The sequence below is a fragment of the Sciurus vulgaris genome, assembly GCF_902686455.1.
Source record: "Sciurus vulgaris genome assembly, chromosome: 3".
Taxonomy (NCBI): domain Eukaryota; kingdom Metazoa; phylum Chordata; class Mammalia; order Rodentia; family Sciuridae; genus Sciurus; species Sciurus vulgaris.
Genome location: NC_136463.1, coordinates 116,899,710 through 116,918,593, shown reverse-complemented (window position 1 = coordinate 116,918,593; position 18,884 = coordinate 116,899,710). Strand labels below are relative to the sequence as shown.

The window sequence follows — 18,884 nt, the reverse complement described above, 5'->3', positions numbered from 1 at the left end:
AGGAAATAAATACCTCTCTTTTCTTCTTGAAAATTGAAATAATAATGACATGTCCAAAAAAGAAAACAAATTCACTAATTAGAATATTTCTTCGATCAGATGCCCCTGACTGAAAACCAGACACGGTTTTTTAATTAGATCTGTCATATGCCTAGGTTAAACTTCTTTTTCATTAGTGCTTCAATACATAAAATAGGAAGCGTAATTATTTTATCAGTATAAATTTATAAGCTTATATTTTAGGGTTTACTGATTAAAAAGTTAATGAGATGCATCATTTCAATTAGTATATTTATCAAGTTAGATGTTTCAGGCTTATATTAACTTCAGCATTCATTCATTCCTAAATTTTTTTATTCATTGTTCAGTATAGATAAAATTTGAATTTGTACACTACATAATTGTGAGTAGTAATTTTATGCCACTAAGTGTGTGTCAACATATATAGCTTTTAGAGAAGTTCAACATGACATTGAGTTCTTTTGAATTAATGTTTGATAACTGTTTATTATGTAATCATTTTACTCTCCCTTTATTTTGTGTGACTTCTTAATGAGTCTTATTTGATTTATGAATGCTATCTTGTTTCATTGTTATCGTTGGGTTGTCCATGTTGAAATGTCTTTAAACTAGGGTTCATCTAGTTTGAACTAGGGTTCATCAGATGAAACTAGGGTTCATCTGAATCTTAGCTCTTATTGAGTTTCTCTGAGTGACTGATGTAACTAAATTAAGAAAAAAATAAAGAAAGTTAGTGTAGGGCCAATACCACACAAGCATTCCCTAATCTATTCAAACTCCTACGAGATTTGGTAACTTGCCCCTGGGAACAAAGGCACCATGGCACTCTCAATATTATGTAACCCTTTGCCATGGGTGTCACCTCTAATAGAATGAATATTGGGGGCTGAGGACATATAACAAAGGCAGACCTTTCCATATACCCTTAACACTTTGTGGGTGATTTCAAGACTACTGGAATTCTAAGAACATATTTGTAAATTTATTTGCTTAACTGCCTACTTTCAAAAAGGATTTAAGCAGTCACTATGCACACCAAAATGCAAGTAAGCCAGAACTTTTAAGAAGACAGAAATAGGAAACAAGAACACAGAGAGATGCAAGGAAAAAGAGTTCTTAAATTGATGATACATGGAACATAAAGCATTTTAACTCTGCTGAGTCAATAGAACACAAAAATAAGTGGAAATTTTTCTACTAGGCAGACCAAAGAGAAAACTCAGTAAGCTTATGTCACTCAATTTCCAGCAAAAGAGAACAAAATACCAGTTCTTCAGGAACAATAAATATGGGTGACAAAAAAAAAAAAAATGAAGTCAAAGGTAAATTGCTTATTAGCTGTCTACTGTGCATGGGATGGTTTACATACCTTATCACATTTAATTGTGGCCACAATTCTGTGAAGTTGATGTGGGTAATTTAATTTTACAAAAGAAACACCTGAGTAGGGGATAGTGGCACACACCTGTAATCCCAGTGACTCGGGAGACTGAGACAGGAGGATCACAAGTTCAAGGGCAGTCTGGGAAACTTAGCAAGATTCTGTCTCAAAAATAAATAAAAATAAAGCCAGGGATTAGTTCAGAAGTAGAGCACCCCTGAGTTAAACATGGACACGCACACACAGGCACGCACACACACACACACACACACACACACACACACACACACACACACACACACGGAGAAATAAAACAAGTCTGTGAGATGTTAAGTAACTCGACCGACCACACAACTAGTAAGTGACAGAGCTAGGACTTTAGCTCTGACTCCATAACTTACATAACATGCTGAAAGAAATGAGAAACCTCATCTCCATCTCATCTCTGCTTTCCAACTCAAAGCATGCTTACACATATATGTATACACGTCCATACACACACACACACACACATTCAATTCTCTTAAATTCTCTAACCAGACTACTCTACTCAGTGTGACTTCAGGGAAAATACCAGAAACAGCAGCTACATGCTGAGTAATCTTTTTCCAGTTTTATAGTCACAACATATTCCCCCATTTATGTGAAGTATAAAATACCTTCTGAACCATATTACAACTGGGTCATAAGAGAACGATGGACATATCTAATTTGTTACTTGGCGTAACACACTATTCATCTTTATCTGTGAAAATTTGTGAACAGTGCTGCTTCAAGGAGATATAAGTCACAGGCAGAGGCCAGTTAATTGGAGTATATCTCTCTTATACAACCCTCAACTAAAGTGACACTTCAGAAAACTGTCAAAACTTGGTTCAAATCCAGTCTGGCAGCACAAAAATTTAGATGATAGAAAGGATCAGTAACCTAGAGGACTGGTTCCATGAGAGTAGATGAGTTGACATAGAATTCCATCCAAGAGTGAAGACAAAAATCCCCGACTTTAGAGACAGAATTGGCCAAGAGTAGACAAGTCTCATTGGTGAGGTCTTCAGTCCAAGCAGGAATTGGGTAGAATCCAGTCAAGTAGAGCAAGACTGAAAGTTACGGGTCAGGGGAGAGATGGCAGATGAGTGACCTGGAACCTTGGGAACCAGAGGAAGTCTCCTTCTTTTCAGACCTGAGCCAGGTGAAGAATCTTCAGGAAGAAAATGTGAGTGCTGTAGAGGTGGTTGAGCAGTATCTGACAATTGGCATGCTATTTGTTGGTAACTTATGGCTAATTTCAAAACAGGTGAAGTGACTTGCACAAGAGTCAACTTACGGCAAATTCATAGCCAAAAGTCATTTCCATGGCTTCTCCTTTACCCATTTTTGCAGATGATGCTGTAAAATGAAGAAAACAAGAGCAGAAAATTATGACTGTTGGACTTTATACCTCTTATTGATTCTTTCATATAATATCATAGTCCATCAGAATGATCTCTATTGCTTTTTAAATATTTAAATATGAATAATTATAAATTCACTTAAACATGATTTAATTTCAAGTTTCTCTTTTGGCCAAATATATTTGAATTGCCTTATAAACAATTCATAATTACTTTTAGTTACATAAATGACATACGAAAGTTGAACAAAAAAAAATCCCAAAATTGCATTATTGCACTATAAATTGCACTATGTAATTCCCCCTCCTTCCATTCCAACACATACTATTTATACTGGCAGAAAAACATTAACAAAAAAATCAAAATCTGCATGTAACTCCCAAAATAGCAAGACACAAAAAAGCAGGAGTTGAGTATCTTCAACCTGTTATATCCTGGGAATTTCATAAAAATAACATAAAGTTTTATTCAGCTCAAACTGAGTAGCACTTGTCACCAGCTATTGTTCAATCTCTTCCACAAGTTTTAAATTAACCACTGAATAGGTTGTCAAAACAGTAGCACTTTAGAAGTTTATGTATGCACTGTAAACCTGGCACAATTTCCATTTCTGGAAATTGAACTACACTTTTAAACTATGTTTACTGTTCTTCTTTCCTTTCTCTCTTTTCAATGCTTATCAAAATATTTAGTATTAATAATGTTTATAGGAAACATAAATAGCCACATACTGTTAAACTAAGTACTCCCTGGTATATGACATTTGCAAATACCATGGCTATTTCAGGATCAACATTTTTACTAATTATAACTCAGATACACCCCAGAGATGGCAATCTGAATTGACTTGAAATTCCTTCAGAAGGTTGATTATCTTTCTAGTTGTATCGCCTTTCATTAGTTATGTCTTATTAATTGTCACATTGCATTACATCTGTGCACAGTATGATACTGCATAACATGATGCAGGGAGAAAAAGCAATGTGAAAAGTTGTAGGCATAACATTTTAATGAGACAGCATTTGTGTTGAGTCTGAATGCCTACAGTTAATTCAGAGAAGGAGTGTTTGAGTTAAGATTCCTGACATGTTTAGCAAACCAAGTATTCCTGAAGGTAGGCGAGGTAGAATCATTGTAAGAACTCCTGTATGACAATGACTAAACCTGCAGTTCTGTGAGCAAGAAATGTATTTTATTTCAGGTTGAAGTACCTCGTGCTCTGGTAGTATGAAACTCTTTATTTTTTTTCTTCAGGTCCTAAAGGGTTTTCCAGAATGCTTACAAGCTGATATTTGTCTACATCTGAACCAGACTTTGCTACAAAACTGCAAAGCCTTTCGGGGGGCAAGCAAAGGTTGCCTTAGAGCTTTGGCAATGAAGTTCAAGACCACTCATGCACCTCCTGGAGACACCCTGGTTCACTGTGGGGATGTCCTCACTGCACTGTATTTCTTATCCAGAGGCTCCATTGAAATCCTCAAAGATGACATTGTGGTAGCTATTCTGGGTGAGTGTTTTAAACCTGAACAGTGACAGGTTGAGGTATTAGCTATTTCAATACATATTTTAAAATGATAGCTAAAAGGACCAATCTACTTTTTTTTATAAGGACTTTTAAACTCTGGTTAGTAATTTTTAAGTCTTATTTAAAATTCCATTCAAATCAAATTACCATTGCAGAAAATATGTTTTCTTCACTATCTCACTTTTTCTCTAATGTGTAAATGCTCCCATGATTCTCTTGGCTTCTTGGCATCTACTCTCATCTTGGAGGCCAAATATATGAAAATAGTCAACATTTTTCTTTTCACGTTAGACAATCTTGGCTTCATGCTTGATCTTTTGACATCTTTAAAAATATATATATATATATATATATATATATATATAATGTTGTAGACATACTTGTCTGCATGTGCCAATGCCTTGTCATGAACCAGGTTTACATTTTGATTAATTTCACATATTTACTATGTACTTTTACAAATGGAATTACTTAAAGCCTCATCTAGGTAGTATGAAGCTGTGAACATAAATTTCAGGGTCAGAGAAAACAAGATTACAATTAGTAATAAAAAGGTTTGAGTGCAAAAAAAGGCCATGCTTAATCAATTTTGCTTCTTTAAAAATAAATTTAGACCATGTGAACTTGCAGAATTTCTTTAGAATGTTATGCCAATAGAAAAGACTAGGGAACAGAAAGAAGCCAGGTTGGTTCTCCACCTCTCCAACCAACTAACCTTCAGCTTTAAGTTTCACTTTCCCCATGGCAACACTTAACCCAGAGTCTGTGGAAAGGTCATTTTCACCCCTTGATTAAACCCATTCCCATTTAAATAATGGGCATGAAATGCAATGATTTCCCTTCACCCAATTCTTAATTTTCTCATATAACTGTTAGCTTCAAAAGGACAGAAATGTTATCTAGTTTCACTTCTGTTGTGTAGAACCAGAGTATGGCATAGCAGATGACCTAAATACATGAAAGAAGATGTTCGAGTGATTCCCTATATATTTTGATAATTTTATGATTCCCAAATTTTTAATATTTTTCCCCAAACTTATCAGGTATGCAATTTGGTTTCCTATTCATAAGCAGAGACTAAAAACATTCTAAATCACTTCAAGGCTACACAATGAAGTTAGGATTGCCCAGATATGACCTTGGCAGCTTGTCCTAGTATGTTGCCAGGAAAGGAGCATGCATCCTATGTTCCTAATCTTCAAATCAGCCAGTGTAAAGGTGACAAGCTTTCTTATGTTATAAAATGGTAATTACAGAGTGCTGCTAAGCTGTAAACATGGCTTACTCTTTGCTCATTTACATCCATACAAACCAATTGAAATATAAAACTCATGCTAATTCAGTTCAGAGCTTTTAAAAAAAAAATAATATCCATACTGAGCTCTCAAAATGAAGAAATTTCAAGATATTACCTTTTTATGTCCCCATCATGTAAATCAGCACCTAAAATACTCACAAATTATGATTATTCATTTTATTTTTGAGAGACTATTTTATTTAAGCTATGGTTAAAGTCTTCACTCCAATGTCAATTTTTCTTATGGCTAGGATATGCTATTTGACTTCTTCCATTAACTTCTCATTTAAATAAAAAGATTACAGCACTTTTGACTAATTTGAATTTTATTGTGTAAAAGACTGATAGCCACAGTGGGGTATACATGAGGTTAGCCACCAAAAACTAAAATAATACACGCAGGAAATTTTTTCTAAAATCTGAAAAGAAGCTTCAGGATAGCTATAAAGCAGTACTATTTCATGCTACCCTTAATGATATTAAACGTAATATATAATCAAGTGATCTGTCAGTATTTATTAAATATATACATCACATAAATTCCTTGATGTTCAGAAACATATGTGGCACAACATCAGGAAAAATACTGGGAGTAAAAGATTAGATCATCAGGTGTAAGGACTTTGACTCTGAGGTCAGAATGCCTGGGATTTAGTCCTATCTACTCTCTCCTTCCCTCCACTTCACCCAACAAAGAAGGTGACCTTAGGCTAATCAGTTTACCTCTTTAATCCTCTTTCTGTATTAATAAAATTTGAATAGTAATTAGTAATTTCTTCACGAAGTTATTTTGGGAATAAAACACAATAGTACATCTAGGCATTTGGATGCAGCACCTGGCACCTATTTAATTCTCAAAAACTATTTGTTGTTTTTGCTGTCATTCATGTACTTATCACTGAGCAAGACTTTAAAAATTGGGTGGCATGTGGCTAGGCAGAGGCAATGGAAGGGTTCAACAATCAGAAGCCAGACACTGCATTAGCCCAGAGTTTTTCAGAAGAACAAAGACAAACTTTCAGAACAAAGGCCATATGACAAAAAGCATCCTATTTATGCTAAGGAAATATAACTAGATGCTTTAAGTAATTGAACAAATTAAGAACAAATCCAAAAATAGTTCTTAAAGGAAATAAGGTATGTTCAGATTGCTCCCTAATCCTTGAAGGGTCGAAAGAGCTCCAGCATAAGCTTTTGTTGACACCACCTCCAGCAACTACCTGGATATAGAAAGAACATGAATCTGACTCACTGTGGCCTTTCATATATTCCTGGGTTGACAAAATGAGAGAATATCTACCTGAAAATACCTTTAAAATTCTATTTGGCAACACCCTTCACTGAGCACACCTGAGTGAAGATATACTTGCTAAATTCCAGATACCAAAACAAGAAAATGAAACAGAATCTATCAGGACCAGTGACCATTAGGTGAAATTCCTTTAGACAAACATGGATAGGGCAGCCAGTCCAGATGCCTTAACTTTGCTATTCAAGTGTCTGTTCTGTGGGCTCTTAGCTTTGAAATCTTTGGCTCAGGGATTCAGCAGAGATCAGTGGCTCCATTCTACTATTAAAAGGAAAACAATAAGTTCAATTCTCATTTTCTGCCCTTTTTTTCTTTCTACTTTTTGTTCTGTTTTTAAAATTTTTTTTAGGAAAAAATGATATATTTGGAGAAATGGTTCATCTTTATGCCAAACCTGGCAAGTCCAATGCAGATGTAAGAGCTCTCACATACTGTGACTTGCATAAGATTCAGCGAGAAGACTTGCTAGAGGTTTTGGACATGTATCCTGAGTTTTCTGATCACTTTCTAACAAACCTAGAGTTGACGTTCAACCTCAGGCATGAAAGTGCAAAGGTATTATGTTAATTATTCGCTTTTTTATTTCTGACAATTTATTTTATTCTTGGATAACACAAATACTTCTGAAAAAATTAAGCAAAAATTGCAGCAAAACTTTATCAATTCTACTTATTTAGAAAGAGCAAACAGAAGAATATTGAAATTCCTGAGTTGTAGGGAAGGCATTCAGCCTAATTTTTTTTCAAATGTGTTGAATAATTTTAAGCAGATCAATTAAGTTTGACCTTGCAGGAATCCTTAGGTAACATACTGGCTTAAAATAGTCTTAGTTTATATTATGCCAATTATTTTTAAGAAATTGCTGGTTTCAGACTATTGAAAATCTTTTAAAAGAGTTTGTCTTATACAGAGGATAAAATGTTCTTTCAACTATTATTTACTCCACACATCATTTACCACTTCTCAATAATAATGAAAAGATTAGCCTTATGCAAGTTTAGGTCCACATTTAACAGAATTTTCAAATCACAAAAGTATAAATTAATCAGGTTTTACAATAGCATCAAAGTTAATGCTTCAGAATGAATAATATATGGTCTAATAGAAATAAAATTTTAAATAACTCTACACAGTAGTTAACCTAAAATGAATTTCTAGAGTGTAGCTCTTAGCCCCTCTCTCTCTTCCACTGTGAGAATGTGTCCTATGAGCTCTTATGAGCTTACTGCTAGTCTGTGAATATGGAATGTACATCGTAATCCACAATGTATTACCAGGTTCATCCCCCTGCAACCTCTTCTTCCCTACATCCTGAACCCCTACTCCAATTCTAAATAATTTTTTATGAGAAACTCAATATTGGCCAGAAAATACTTGCAGGTATATTTACATGCAAACTAGTATACTCTCTGGTGGGAAAAAGATGTTTATGTCAATATCTAGGTAAAATGTAGTAGGTTTAATTCTCCCTGGAGTGACAGTCATCCCCAGGCACTGTGAGAAACATCAAGAGAAGCAGCAACTTTTAAGTTCACCAGGGTGCCATTCAGAATCCTGATACATCTGCACAGATAATTGCTTCTTCTCAAAGCACTGAAAGATTAAAAAAATAGTTGGTAAAATGTTCAAGTTACTAAGAGCATATTTCCAGTAATAATTTTAATTCAGTACTTGATCAAAATCCTAATCAAATGTCCCCAACCTCATTCTGGTTTTGTCTTGAAAAACAATAAATATCTGCCTTAGCTTCTTATTTACATAAAATTTCAGGCAGCACCCAAATAAGTTAAATAGGATCTTCCATTTCTATATATAAGATTGACATTGTCCAAATTACTCAGGGGGGAAGGAAGAGCTGGGAACAAATACAATAAAGGACTCAAAGCATTTATCCTCATTTATTGTTGTGAAATTTAACTTGGTGTTCATTCATGTAAGTTAAATACCATAGTTAATTGAAATCAGTTTAAACATTTTTATTGGTAGAAATAGAGACTATAGTTTTGAATTTTTTTTTTCATTTTAACTCTACCCAATTGCATAAAACACATTCCACATAAAGGAAAAGGCTGCATCGTCCCGAAACAGGTCCAATAAATAACTTCTACTATGATTCCCCATCAAATGGTGAAACTGCTAGAATTGTTCTATCAGTCTATTTTATAATTGAGACAACTTGTTTGCCTGCAATCTGATAATTAAGACTCAAAGTGGATGGGATGATATGAAGTAGTGAAGAGTTCGCTGACAATGTACCATGTTCAAGCCGAGTAACCTTCCATTTATCTTCATGTTCCATTAACAAAGGCTGATCTCTTACTACGGTCACAATCCACGAATGACTCTGAAGGAGAAAATTGTAAACTTCGAAGGAGGAAATTGTCCTTTGAAAGTGAAGGAGAGAAAGGTAATTTACTCTGTTCCAAAAGTTTAAATCTACAGCATGTGGTTATTAGCTCTTCTTACTTAAATGCTCATTATAGGTCTGATTTCAAAAGTAACTCAGGCTTTAGGAGGACAAATACTTGGCTTTTTTCAAAATCGAAAGATATGGTTTCTGATTTTTTTATTGATTGCTCCCAATTATGCCATTTAACAAAAGTGTCTGATATCTACAAGGACGTGATGGATAAAGACATAGAGTGGATTGATTAAAAAGAAGAAGTCATTTAAGTATAGTTGAATAACTGTGCCTTAGAATTCTGAAAAGTGTTCTGGAAGGACTCTTATGTCTCAATCTCCTCTCTGGCCCCATGAGTATATATGACATGAATGTAGACACAAAACAATCCTCATCTTCCCTTGGATGGGGGGAGATGGCCCCACCCTCAAATAGTGACTCCTGTCACAGGAATAAGTGCACCTTAGTGGAAAGCAGATAGGGTTATACTTAAGTGTTCCTGGGAAGATGAGAGAAAGCTTTCGTGAGGAAACCTCAATGCTTGTCCCCTTCTGACTACACAGACATTCTAGTCTTCACCTTATTTGTCCTCATAGTAGCATCTGGTACGATGAGACTATTCCACTCTTTTTTTTTTTTTTTTAAATATTGTTTGCCTGGCATCTGTGACACTTCATTCTTCCTATTTTCTTTGTCCCCTCACTAACTCCCTAAAGATAATTTCAGGATCACTATCTGGTAACGCAGTTCATCAGTTGTTAGAATTTATTAAGCATCATATCTCTTGTCTTCTCATTCTATAACATTTTTCTTTCCCTGGATTATCTCATTTATGCCTATTATTTAATTAGACCATCACACAAGAGATGTGCATATTTACATCTTAATCACAGATCATCTGAGCTTCAATCTTCTATATCGAATTATCTATTAATCCATCACTTGAAATCTCAAAGGTACTCAAATTCAGCATTTCCTAAATTCAACTAGGATACTTCCTAGATACATATCTTCTCTTCTACATGCACACCTCTGCAAATGGTGCCACAGGACAATCAACCACACAAACCAGATAACTAGGAGCAAAGCTCTCAACTTTTGTAGCAGCTCTGGCAATAGGTCATATTAAAACCTGTTAAAACAATAAATCCCATTTAGTCTTCAAGCAAGGTCTCCTTCCAGATTTCTTCTCTCCATCTCCATAATCGTTATCCCATACCAAGATTCCATAATCTGCTCCCTGTAAGGCAGAAATAGCTTTCCAAATTTCCTTTCTACATTCAACTCACCCTTCTTTTCATTTATGCTCCAAACTGGACCACTGGTAATTTTTTTAATGAATGCTGTTATGTTTTTGTTACCCACATAAATTCAGTGTCCATAAGGACTTCCCATTCCCTGAACTCTTAATAAGGTTGGTCTCTACCTACCTCCCTAGTCTTATATACTAGCCATCCCTTAACTATCCCCATTAGCAACTCCCCTTTCCCCATCAGTTGATCTTCTCTGCAGCCCTTATTTTACTTGTATGAATTGGCTTATTTGCATCATTATTTAATCACTGTTGTCTGCCTCCATATTGTAAACCCCATGGAGTTGGGGTTTACAGTTTGGTTCTGCATAGCTTCAGTGAAACATAGCAGTTGCTCAACAAATAACTGTTAAAAGAATGAATCATTTTCCTTTTGATTCTCTTTTCCCTTTTGTTTTTTTAATTGAAATTATTTTCTTGACTCTCTTCTCTACTCTCTGAGTCCTTTCCCCACAGGCGATCATTTACCATGGGGAAAGGACAGGTCTACTTTTCAAGTGAATTAAACTGCTTTCTCATCCATGTAAATTGTTTCTGTGATTTTGCTGATATCATTCCCTTAAGCAGAGTTTACCACTCTGTCCTCAAATGTGTGTGTGTGTTTGTGCACACTCACACAACCATACCATACCACTTTTCACCCACAAAATTATTTTTTTTATCTTGATCAGTTTCCAATAACATATTTGTCATGAACTATTTCTCAATTTCCATAAATGTATAAGGTCTTTTATGAATTCCCAAGGCGCTTAGCTCTTGTGATATTGTTAATATCTTCCCTGCTCAGTGGTTATTGATATATTTAGCTCTTTTCTCTACCAAACTTCAGCAAAGAATGCTTCATAAATATTTAAAGAGTTGGGCTAACTGTTGAATACTCTGACCAATTGTAGAACAATAAACCATTCATAGATAGGCAATAAGTTTTTCCTGCCATGATTTTCTGTATTCTCTTGGTGACTTTTTCTAAAATCAGAACCATTACTGTCAAGCTGTTTTTCCACAGAGTTAATCTAACTCCCTTATCCTGAATTTAATCTCCTATTTTTATCTCACTGGAAATAAAGAACAGCTTGACAATGATGTCTATATAATAATGTCCCCCATGTAGTTGAAGATTTATTAAATCTTTTGTCAATCTTATTCAATTTCCTATTTCTCAAGCGAAATAATCTAATATTTTTATCTCCTGATAAGGCCCTGAAAGCATGTCACAATTTGTATTATGTTCATGCAACCAGACATTTCTATTGATTTTTAAAACTTTTCTTTTAATCACAGGCTTAGTCTGTGAGATCCATTTTATATAAAGTGTAGATAGCAAAAGATTTACCTGCCAGCAGCTTTTTGAAGTTTCCTGGTGTATCTGTGAGTGACCATGAATTGGACAATGTGAAAACACAATTGATTCCAGTTATCCAGTGCTTAAGAGCTTATTCCAGAGTTCTCAGGATTCCATGGTGCTGTGGGCAAGTGTAAAATTTGCTGAAAGCAATTTGGTCCCTATCAGTCCAGTCTAATGCTCTTTAGGTGACCATTTATTCTGCACTTCTTGATGCAGAATTGGTGTCTGGGAGAAAAACACATACCTATAAGAAAAAGGAAAGGAGAACTTTCAGAGGACTCCCTAATCCTAAATGACATATGAGTTCCTGAACTAAAAGTGTCCCATAAAATGCACTATTTTAGTGTTTGTTTACTGCTCATAAGAAACAAAACATTGAAAGCAAAATTCCGAGAGAACTGATGACTGGGAAATCAATCAGCAGAAGCCACAGAACCAGAGGAAGACCAAGTGCAGTGGAGGCAAATACAATTAGAGTCTTATATTCACTTGATGCCTATTCAACAGGACAGGAAGCTGTGGGCTTCATTCCTCACCTGCAGCCCCTTCCTGTCGTGTGTGGCTAAGGAGTTCACATTCAAAACAGTATACTTTAAAAAGAAGAGATGGGAAGTACTTTCTGGCAAGGTGATGAAAAATAATAAGAATGATAGTGATGAAGGTCGTTTGTCTGCATGAGGTGCACATTTCTTCTGAAGATATAAACTTCCCTATAGAAGAGAGTTGTCAGTTTAAGTACAAATTTGAAGACACCTTGTAATTTTTAAGGAGTCCTCAAGAAGTTAGTTCTATTCTCAAAATTGTGGCAGGGAGGTACCCAGGATCTCTCCTGCATGGCTAAGTGTATTGTAGGAAGGGTTGTGCACTTTCTGAGGGGGAAGTAAAATGTTACTGTTACAGAAAGTAAAGAATAAAAATGAGGGTTCAGTGACTTTATTCAGTACCAGGGACACAGTAGAAGTAAGTGAGGTAAATGCTGAAAAATAGTCTCTTGTTTGAGTGATCTTCCAGAGTTGTGCTAAGATAATCTAATGGGTCAAGGGAGTATTTTTTTAATTATGTGTTGTATGTAGTGTATGATATACAGAAAATATTAGTACAATAGCATGTATAATGGCACAGGAGACATGTATTATTATATTTTATTATAAACTATGTAGGGATTATGTCTGTGTATGTATTATATGTATAAAGTATCATTATATATTCATTCATTCATAATAGGGCTTATACAACCAAATATTTGGAATGTAGCCCTCCATTCTTTCTGTGGATGAAAAAATGCAGGATGGAAGTAGCTACTAATGGCTGATTAGGGTGCCAACAGCCACTTGGCAGAGAATAGTCCAGTCATGGCAGCAGTGTAACAGTCCTGAACCAATCAATCACCCATTCATTTGGCAAATAGTCATTGAGTGCCCATTGCATGCTAAGTTTGCCTATATTTTTATCTTTGTTTCTATTTTAGTTTTAAAAACTTTGTCTCTACTTACTAGAGAAAATTCTTCATTAGTTAACAAGGAGACAAACAGAAATTCCTTCTAAATTGTATTATCTACACACATTAAGATGGATACTTTTAAAGTTTTCATTACATTTTCCAGACAATTTAGCAGGAAAATTAAAGGTTTCTCCACAATTTTGAAGAAATTAATTTTGTATTTTTTGTACCAAGTAGTGAAAAGAAAATCAAATTCAGAAGGAACTCTTTACTCTGACTGACTTTACTTTTTGGAAACTCCCTAACATTGTGAAAAATCGCAATGTATAATCCCTGCCAATGTTGTGACTTTAAAGAGAAAGCCCACTGTTAACTAAAGGATGTAGGCCACCATGAGGTATTATCTAGGGGGAATCTCAGGACAGAAGGCACAGATGCTTTGACCTTCCTTTCTCATCAGACCTCCATTGAAGTATCTTCTTCTAACCATTGCTTCTCTACATCTTTTCACCATTCTTTTTCTGAAAGCCTAAAATTCACAAAAAAAGACATATAATTAGCCACAAATAAATGTCAAAAAATGTATGGAGTCAAAAAGAAAATGAGTATTCTTAGCAAAAGAAACATAAGCATGCAAAGTAAACGAATACTGGGCTTGCCCTTTTAACTGAGATTTTGTTTTTCATTTTCTTAATTTTGAAACCTTAGAAAACAGTTTCCTGATCTCAGAAGATTCCATCACTCCTGCCAATAGATTATCACAGTAAGCCTTGTTGTAAAGAAAAAAACTGGCAAAAATTAGAGCAAAAACATAATAAGCAAACAAACAAAAAATTAGTGTTAAAGACATACCCATGGCAACAAAGTGGATGGAAATGAAGATGAAATCATGATCCCATCCTCTTTTGCTTGGGCTTGGATGGCTCCACATACCTTAGAAGATACACATCTTAAGGAAGGAAGAGAAACTCACATTTTCTCATGAAAAATGCAGTTTTCCAGAAAACAGTATGCAAATGACTTGAACTCACTATGCATCCCATTTCAAAGGAAAACCAGTAGCATCATCTCCTTGTATCATTTGTTTAGTGATTTCATCTTGCCATCCAAAAGCCAGTAAATTTGGAAGTTTTTCTCCAAAATAAGACATTTTTATGACTTCTATGAAAGTAACTGATGTAAGGGGTAAATGTACACGTTGATTAATTTGCTTATATAGATTAGGGGAGTTTTAATTCTAGTTTTATTAAACTAATCATTTAAATACACTAAATGATAATTGGTGTCTCTGAATTATCTTTAATAACAAATAAGGATTAGTTTTGTATTATTCATCTTAGTCATATCTACACGCATCTTTTTTCCAACTCTGTGGTGCTACTGTTGACAAAAATTAACGATGTAGGTATTTGTGATGTACAATAGGATATTTTGGCTTTTGTATACATTTCAAAATGATTACTGCAATCAAGATAATTGATATGCATATTGCTTTACATATTTATCTTTTCTGTGTGCTTAGAACATTGATGATCTTCTGTCAACAATTTTCAAACATGCCATACATTAACTGTAGTCACCATGATAAATCTCTAGAACTTATTCATCCTAATTGAAACTTTGTACCAACATCTCTTGACCAACATCTCCCCAAGTGCATCATTTCTTAGTTCTTAAGAACATGAAATCTTGAATTTTTATAGAAAAAATAAGATTGTTTCCCTTTCAATATATCTGCTCTGTAGAGGTACTTGATCTCACATGACTTATATTTCAGCCTCCAACCTTTTGATGAGAATTCTTATAAGGCACTGGCTGGAAATTTCTCCGTTTATCTCAAAATTTTCACCAATGGGAACCATAAAGCTCAAATGCCAAGAAAGTACATAAAATGTTTCTGTTGGATGAAAGTTTATGTCCCCCTGTTGGGTCTGACAATGAAAAATGGTAATTAATCTGAGAGGAAGACTCCATAAAACATGAAGCAATCACCAATGTTCATTACCAGATTGTTTTTGAAATGGAAGGATTTTTTATTATCTTTTCTAAGATGGGTCAGCCACTCCATCAGGACACTGTTATTCTATCATTTTAAATTCATTCTGAAACTAAAGAGACCCCCATAAAACACATCACAAATGTTTTAGAATTGACACAAAAAGGGGAAGAGATATATGGACAACCAATAGGAATAACGAAGAGAAACAAGGTTTTCAGTAATCAGAATCAGAAAGTAAATTTGATGCTTAAACAGGCCAAAACGTACTTTGTAAAATGATGGAATCTAGTGATTATGCAATTTCACCTCTTGAAAAAGAGAAAAATGTAAAAACTCCCTCAGATTTCTGTCCTCAGAATACTATTTCTACACAGAGCACGAATAGCATTAAGAAAAAATAGTACCTAATACTATTTAATGTCTATCAAATGATTCAGTTTAAGTAGAAAAAGGCAGAAATGGAGCAGTCCATCAAATCTGGAAGTACCTGGAGGCTAATTATAATGCGTTTTAGCTGCCCAATTTCATGTAGTACATCTGCCAACATCCAGCCTAAGCCCAAGCAGTTTCCATTTTTAATCCACAAATAGATTGTCACTTTAACTTTCACTTTATATGACAGAAAATGAAACCTTAATTTATCTAGTATGGAATAGAAAAATGTTGTTTCAGTGGAGTTGCATCAAAGCAACAGTTCATGTGGTCTACATGATAGGCCTGTGAAGCAGAGAAATAAATGTGGGGATTTTCCTCTCTACAAAACTAGAAAAATTTTTAAAAATCTCCTTTTTCTTTCTGTTTTAGGATTCTGCTTTTACTTGAAATTTGTGCTAGAGGATTTGGGTCCTATGCATAGGGAATAATCCACTCCAGTCTACCATAGTGAATAAAATATTAGTAATTTCTCATTCTCTACATTTTGTCCTGAATTAGAATCTGTGTTATAATGAAACCTAAAAATATATGTTAACTAATGAATCTTGTCCCTAAAAATCCAAAATCAAGCATAAGCTAATGAACTAAAACTGGGACCCACATAGTAGGTAAGACAGTATGTAAGACATGTGTAAGGATTTGATATTTTATGGAGTCCCCAAGGCCTCTTGAGCCAAAGAGACAAATGGATTATTAATTTGTGGTATACATTCAGTACAAAAGAGATATATGAATTAATGGTTAATTCAGTTTCTATTCAATTCTGCTGGGAAAGAAGATGAAAAATCCAGGCTGGTTCAAATCCCACTGGTGTTCAAGCCATGGACTTGAACACCACAACATGGTTTACTCAGAAAGCAAATTCCTGAAATTTACTGACTTGATATGATTATAATTTAGATGTATGAAGCTTTTCCTTTCTTTTTCTTGTTTTTTTTTTTTTTTTGTATCTCCTAACATGAAATTGGTAGCCACTATTTTTTGAGAAAATAAAAATGCTGTGTTCAAAAAGTGGAGAATGTTGAACAAATTTTCAGAGGGCTTTGGAAGAAAGAAGAAGTTTAAGATAAAGAAGGAGGAAGAGAACAAGAATGACTTTTAATTAGAGCTGTGTCAGAGACACTGGAGAAACATGTCTCTAAGAATAGCTGATCTGAATGTATAGAGCCAATTAGATAAGTGGTTGAGTGGGGACATATAAGTAATGCCAAGTAATCATCGATGACTTCCATGTTTGGGACTGAAAAGTCTGTGGTCTTCTCAGCAATGATGGGATCACTGAGCAAGCATGAAATCTTAAAATAAATTAAGTAATCTGTATTTTATAGATTTCACTTTAATTGACTGAGCATAAACTTGTTAATAACAATTTCATTTCCAACTTATTTTTAACCTCTATTCATTTTTACTTTGGGCTGCATTCTGGCTTCTTGTATTTTAAGTTATGGTTTAAAAAATGAAAAAAAAAAAAACATTTGTTTAATTTCTATGCCATATGGGAATTTTAAAAAGCATTTGGAATTTTCTCTGAAGTGGCCTTAAATCAATTCATTTGGCCTTCTATAAATAACAAAGTAAGCACACTTAGGCACAGAGTAGATGGGGACACTGTCTTCACCATTTCTCTAGAAAATGATAGACCTCTTGGAGTTTTGTTGGTTAGTTATTAGCAGGAGCCAGATGGAGAATTATACTGTCTCCGCAGGACACTAATAGAAACAAGTTCTGAGGTTTGTCTCTGGGTTTTTTCTGCTGAAATATGTTCTAACACAACCTTCAGGGCTGAAATTATCCTGACATTTCAGTATAAAATAGTCAATATGTACTAGCAACTTTATTGTAATTAGGTAAAACCTACCTCAATTACTATATTTAAGCTATATTGTTTGCATTATGCTACAGGACCAAGCTTTCTGGAATGTTAAGGCCATTACATGCATTGAACTAAGGTTGAAATTCATCTGGCAAGCTTTTAGTACAAGGAGGCTTCCGATTTTGACCTTTGCAATGTGTGAATGACTGCCATAGATGATAAAATATGGAGGTTATAAACAAATAAAAATTGCATAGTAGTGATATTTTAGAATTGGGACACATTTTTCTTTGTCTTTTTCATTTCCCTAAAGAGTCAGTGCACAAGTCTAAGAATACAAATGAAAGTTGAGCATGTATAAGTAAGTTTGCAAGTTATCTTATAGTTTGCTCTGAGACCTTAACTTTCCTGTTCTAAAATTTCTTTTAAGTTTGAAATGAATAATTTATCTCATTAGGACAGTCTAATATCCTCTATTTTAAAAAAAAAAAAGTCTCCAAGCAACTACATTTATAATAGGAAAAGGGTAGTTTGTATGTAGCTAGTTAGTGTATGTAGCATGCATGGTGTCTCATATTTTATTATCTACTATACCTTTTTTCTGTAGATTTTGGCAAAGAAAGCAGTACAAATGATCCTGAAGATTCTGCAGATACCATAAGGCATTATCAGAGTTCCAAGAAACACTTTGAAGAGAAAAAAAGTAGATCATCATCTTTCATCTCCTCCATTGATGATGAACACAAGCCACTCTTCTCAGGAATCGTAGACTCTACTCCAAGAACAGGGAAAGCAGCTGGGCTCCATTTTGAAGAAGCAATGCCCACCTCAGGAAGAATTCATGTCAATAAAAAAAGTCACTCTTGCAAAGGTAATCCAGAATCAGGAATCAGGTTGTCTCTCTTCAGTGCTAAACAGACAATAGAGATTTTTCACAAATTAAGAACTGTACCAACACATATTAATCTAATCTTTCCAACTCATGAAATGTCTGTACAGAGTTGAGATTTGAGACCATCTGTAACATGGTGTTTGCATAATTCTGGAAAAATGTCAATTGTTTCCAAAGAATGTCAGCATGAGAGGTATTTGTGGTCAACTAGGCATAATTATAGGTAGAAAGCTGTGGGAAAGCCTATTGAAGTTCTTATGTGGAGAGAATATCCATGACTATTTTAAGAAAGTTAACTGGTTGGTTCTTTATATATATCCTC

At 34.6% G+C, this 18,884-nt stretch overlaps 1 protein-coding gene across 2 annotated transcripts in view; it reads left to right on the top strand.

Moving 5' to 3' along the window:
• Window positions 1-18,884, top strand: part of KCNH7 (potassium voltage-gated channel subfamily H member 7) — a 477,670-nt gene that overhangs the window by 441,098 nt on the left and 17,688 nt on the right. For both annotated transcript variants that reach the window (XM_079131238.1, XM_079131237.1), the window contains 4 exons: window positions 4,048-4,300; window positions 7,274-7,479; window positions 9,232-9,331; window positions 18,278-18,541. In XM_079131238.1, the coding sequence (XP_078987364.1) occupies window positions 4,048-4,300; window positions 7,274-7,479; window positions 9,232-9,331; window positions 18,278-18,541 (823 nt within the window). The remainder of the gene's footprint in view (window positions 1-4,047; window positions 4,301-7,273; window positions 7,480-9,231; window positions 9,332-18,277; window positions 18,542-18,884) is intronic.